Raw genomic sequence first — 5,598 nt, forward strand, 5'->3', positions numbered from 1 at the left:
ATGGAGAAAAGCAAGTCACAACCTAAAGCTAAGAAGCACTTTGTGCTTGTTCATACGCTAGGGCATGGAGCCTGGTCCTGGTACAAGATTGTTGCATTGATAAGATGTTCAGGACATAATGTCACAGCTCTTGACTTGGGTGGTTCAGGAATCAACCCGAAACAGGCCCTTGAAATCCCAATTTTTTCTGATTACTTGAGTCCGCTAATGGAGTTCATGACTTCACTTCCTGCTGATGAAAAAATAGTTCTTGTAGGCCATAGCGTTGGTGGACTCGCCATTTCTAAAGCCATGGAAACCTTCCCTGAAAAGATTTCTGTTGCTGTATTTCTTAGTGGTGTAATGCCTGGTCCAAATATCAGTGCATCAATCGTCTACACTGAGGTACGTACGATCCATTTTCCATATTTGTTTAAATTTTTTACATATTTGAAACTAAATTTATAGATACTTCATTATAGACAATCAATGCAATAATACGTGAACTTGATAATCGGGTTACATACCACAATGGACCTGAGAATCCTCCAACCACCTTCATCCTAGGTCCCAAGTTCTTGGAAACTAATGCTTACCATTTGAGCCCAATTGAGGTAAGCAAATCATAATAGTACTGTCATTGAAATTTATAACCAATTTGGAACTGATTTAAATTGGGGTTTTCCCTAGGATTTGGCGCTGGCCACTACACTAGTAAGGCCATTTTATTTATACAGCGCGGAAGATGTTTCTAAGGAGATAGTACTTTCAAGCAAAAGATATGGATTAGTTAAGCGAGTGTTCATTGTTGCTGCTGAAAATGAAGCTCTGAAGAAGGAATTTTTCCAAATGATGATTGAAAAGAATCCACCAGATGAAATGAAAGTGATCGAGGGGTCTGACCACATGACCATGATGTCTAAGCCCCAACAGCTTTATACAACTCTTCTCAGCATTGCCGACAAGTATACCTGAGACCTTTCAATTTGATATTTCAATCATTTTATTTCGATTGTAATTTCAGCGTTTGGAATTAGCATCAATAAACAACCTTTATTTCCTGAAATTACTGAATTTTTAGCTCAATTTGATTAAATCTCACCAATGGGAATGAAGAGGATACAGATGTTAATATTGATTAACTTAAGCTTGTAGATGAACACTACACTAAAAATAGTGTATACATATACATGGTCAGACACTCCATTACTAAAAATACAACTCAGATCTTAATTAAGATTACTACTTATTGGATACACGTGTTTCAAGGGCTATATCAAAGTAATATTGGTACTACCAAATCCATGTCACGGTAACCAAAGAAAGCCTTAGAAGAACACCAGCAAACAAAAACTCTCTACAATACTCCCTTTGATCCTTTTGCGTTGTGGCATAACATAATCAAAACTAAGATCCATTTCTTCCGGAGACAAACAATCAAGACTCACTCTGAATTAAAGTTTTCTCTGTAGCAGTTACTTTGATTTGATCTAGTTATAAATGAATAATACAGAATAATATTTGGGTTCATGAGAATGGATTTGATCTAGTTATAAATGAACAATACAGAATAATATTTGGGTTCAGGAGAATTTGTCGGCCATGGTGATGATATCTTGAGAAGAAGAGAGTAGATTAGCTATTGTTGGAATGAAATTGTACGATGAAATTCCTGAATCATAAAGGAGGAGACATAATTGAGTGATAAATATGGGAGGGGAGAATTAAGAGATAGTGGTTGATTTGGAGTGAAAGAGTTAATTAAGCAGATAATTAATCAATCCTAGTTTTAAGGTATGTGGTATCAAATAATCTAATTGTATCTTCAAATAATATATTAATATATGGTATAAAATATTAAAAGTGATAATATATGTAATTGTTTGAAAGTAAAGATAATATTAGTATATATAGTAGTGATGTATGTCTAATAAGGTAGTTTATCCAATAAAGCAAAAGGATTCTCTTCCCATGCATGGATAAAAGAGACCAAACTGCCTTCTCCGGTGTAATGGTCGTATAGTCTATGGTTTTTGTGATTATTATTTTAGTTTCATATAAAATAAAAAACTATATGATAAATATAAGGGCATTGGCAGAAAGCCATCAGAGGGATAGCTTGCACACTTGAATGATGGTGTTGAAAGATTTTGCAGATTTTCTTGTATAATATTTTGACATATGGCTCTCAAAATTTTGGCAAATGCAATAACATCTTTCCAGTCTTAAAAAGTTTTAAAGTCCTACCTAAAATCTTAGGGTTTGTAGATGTGTTAATTCTCACTTTAAATATTAAAATATGACTAATTGCTCTTTATATATATATATATATATATAATAACATACTTGTGAAATTTCCAGTCTTAAAAAGTTTTTTAAAGACCATAGTGATGCATAAAATAATCTATGAAACGGTAGAATTATGTAATGACCCTAGAGGTCATTTTTGGAAATTTTCATAAAATGACCGTTTTACCCCTCCCGATAGTTTCCCCGAGTCCTAATTGTTGTATTTTCGAAGTTGGTTTGGAGGAAAATTGATGAAAAGTTGAGTTTTTAAGAGTTAAAGTTTGGTTAAAAGTGCTATTTCGAGTCATTTGGAGTTTCGAGACTCGAATCGGATTTCCGTCGATTCCAGCAGTTTTAGAATGTCGAAACGGGTCTATGAGAATTTACGGAGTCGAATTTGGAGTTAAAACGAAGATTTGAGGTCCTAAGTTGCAAAAATTGTGAAATTTTGATCAAGAGTTGACTTTGGTCAACAAACGAGGTTCCGGTGCTCGAAATGGAATTCCGAGGGCACCGTTGGATTCAGGGGGTGATTCTAAGTCTAGAATGAGTCTTGGTTGAATTTTTAGAGGCCCCGAGTGCGTTTCGAGTTTTTGAGCCTAAAGTTAGTTTCTTGACGCCTTATCGGATACCGGGTCAAGGAGACCTCGAATTCAAATTCCGACGATTTCATTGAGTCCGAAATGTCATTTTCAAGCTAGTAGCATATTTGGTTTGTGTTCGGGAAGTGCCAAATGAGTTTTGGGTGAGCTTTTAAGCTTCTTGGATGCTTTGACACTATTTCAGCAAATTGTGGCAACTAAAGGGTTCATTATTAGTTTTAAGGGTCGAAAAATTATTCCGAAGGTTCTGGAATTTTGAGCATGAATTATAGGACTTATTTGTAAATTTTGGTGCATTTTCGCTAACCCGAGATTGGACTTTTATCGCAAATAAGAAATAATTGTTTACCGAGTAGAAATGATATTTGACTGGGCAAACGAGCATGAAATTGAGCTCCGATTGAACGAGCAGGTCCGTATCATTATTTAAGACATTTACAAAAAAGAATCGGGTCATTTCACTATCGTATGAGGAAATTACGGCCTTTTTAGTGAAAGATTAATTTCCGGTATGAAACTTTTGGACCGTTTTGCCCTTTTCCCCTAAATTTCTTGATTTTTGTGTCATTGGACTCGAATTGTGATTGTGAATAATTGTTTGAATAGATTATCGTGATCCGGATTATACTCGGAAAGGAAAGGGCTCAAGTCAAGTAACTTTTGGAGTTCGTTTTAAGGCAAGTGGCTTCCAAACTTTGTAAAACATTTAGACTACGCATGACTACTTTCCTAATTGTGTTGGGGAGTAATGGGGATTGAGGATGGGTTTTATTTGTTGATTGAAATTGTTGTAAATGAAATATGGGGAATAAAACGAGCTAAATGTGTTATATGTGACTTGAATTTGTTGAATAAGTCATGTGATAACTGATATTGAGGGGATAGAAGAGCATGAGTAGGCTATGATTGATACAGACATTGATGTTGAGGCAGATGATGTGTAATACTATGATGTGGTCGTGATATGGTTGTGATTGAGACAGGTGATGTGTAATACTATGATGTGGTCGTGATATGGTTGTGATTGAGACAGGTGATGTGTAATACTATGATGTGGTCGTGATATGGTTGTGATTGAGACAGGTGATGTGTAATACTATGATGTGGTCGTGATATGGTTGTGATTGAGACAGGTGATGTGTAATACTATGATGTGGTCGTGATATGGTTGTGATTGAGACAGGTGATGTGTAATACTATGATGTGGTCGTGATATGGTTGTGATTGAGACAGGTGATGTGTAATACTATGATGTGGTCGTGATATGGTTGTGATTGAGACAGGTGATGTGTAATACTATGATGTGGTCGTGATATGGTTGTGATTGAGACAGGTGATGTGTAATACTATGATGTGGTCGTGATATGGTTGTGATTGAGACAGGTGATGTGTAATACTATGATGTGGTCGTGATATGGTTGTGATTGAGACAGGTGATGTGTAATACTATGATGTGGTCGTGATATGGTTGTGATTGAGACAGGTGATGTGTAATACTATGATGTGGTCGTGATATGGTTGTGATTGAGACAGGTGATGTGTAATACTATGATGTGGTCGTGATATGGTTGTGATTGAGACAGATGATGTGTAATACTATGATGTGATCGTGATATGATTGTGATTGATGACATGTGCATATTCATTATTCATCCCATGTGTGAACTATCTGTTGCATGAGTTCTGAGACACTGATATGAGGATGGATGGATATGAGAAACAGTTGAGACTAGCGCCGGCTAAAGATATATATGAGATGGACTAGCTCCGGCTAGCGATTTGGATGCCTATGGGATCTGGTTCCAGCGGTGATACATGGTCCATATGTGGCCCCCATGGGTTCTGATTTGAGTATTCAGCGCGGACTGATTACGTCAACAGATGTGTATCGTAGGACAGATATGCATCACCACTACATGACATCATTATTGCATTTTGCGTCGCATTTGCCTTATATTTGTCTGTGATCTGTGGATTGTATCGGTTTACCCTTCTTATGTGGAATTTGATCTACTTGCTCTTATTTGTTGGTCTGAGGTTGATGAGGATATACTGTTGGTTCTGGCTGTTGAATATGATTTGTTTAGTATAGGTTAGTTGGTTTGCTGCTAGATTGAAGTTTCGGTGGTTCGATTGGGATTGAAAGGAGTTGTTTGTAGCTGTTAGTTTTGCTTAGTTTAGAGTTACTTGCGAGTACCTGTGGTTTTCGGTACTCACCCTTGCTTCTACACAATTGTGTAGGTTGATAGCTCTCTCAGATTCGGCTTAGTATTTTCTTTAGCAGATTGAGCTTCAGGACATACTCGAGAGGTTGGTTAGGCTGACGTGTCCGGTGGGAAATGGACACGTGCCATCACATCCGGATTTTGGGATGTGACAAATTTAATTAGATAAAAGAGGATTTGAAAGTTGATATACCTCTTGCTATTCTCCTTGTTTTTATGCATCGTTCAAAAAAAGAAGAAGTTAGTACTACTTTCTAGTTTCTATCATATTTGACTAATTAAGTCAATAAAAATAACAAAGTCAGAACGTTTTCTACCGTAAAAAAGATATAAATAATATGTTATAAGATAATTGATAGAATTTTCTGTGTTTTTATCGAGTAGAATTGTTGAATAAATACACGTTTGTTTACAAACTAACTATAGAAGAATAAAGAGGTAATCTAACTAATAAGGTGAAAAAACCTCCATTTTAGCAATTTCTTAGTAGCTACTTATAACAT

The 5,598-nt window shown here is 36.1% G+C and overlaps 1 protein-coding gene across 1 annotated transcript; it reads left to right on the forward strand.

The window, feature by feature from the left end:
• On the forward strand, positions 1-1,005 carry LOC102585594 (polyneuridine-aldehyde esterase-like). Its single transcript, XM_006366875.2, has 3 exons — positions 1-384; positions 462-593; positions 670-1,005. The coding sequence occupies exons 1-3, from the start codon at positions 1-3 to the stop codon at positions 952-954; spliced, it is 801 nt and encodes a 266-aa protein (XP_006366937.1). The 3' UTR covers positions 955-1,005.
• The last annotated feature ends 4,593 nt before the right edge of the window (positions 1,006-5,598 follow it).

This window comes from Solanum tuberosum, unplaced genomic scaffold, assembly GCF_000226075.1.
Source record: "Solanum tuberosum cultivar DM 1-3 516 R44 unplaced genomic scaffold, SolTub_3.0 scf00678, whole genome shotgun sequence".
NCBI lineage: Eukaryota > Viridiplantae > Streptophyta > Magnoliopsida > Solanales > Solanaceae > Solanum > Solanum tuberosum.

What these genes read in the sequence shown, in the direction of transcription:
- LOC102585594 (XM_006366875.2), top strand. Translation starts at nt 1, where the DNA reads ATGGAGAAAAGCAAGTCACAACCTAAAGCTAAGAAGCACTTTGTGCTT. An exon ending in CATCAATCGTCTACACTGAG is followed by an intron (nt 385 to 461) that starts GTACGTACGATC and finishes ACTTCATTATAG; the next exon opens with ACAATCAATGCAATAATACG. An exon ending in ACCATTTGAGCCCAATTGAG is followed by an intron (nt 594 to 669) that starts GTAAGCAAATCA and finishes GGTTTTCCCTAG; the next exon opens with GATTTGGCGCTGGCCACTAC.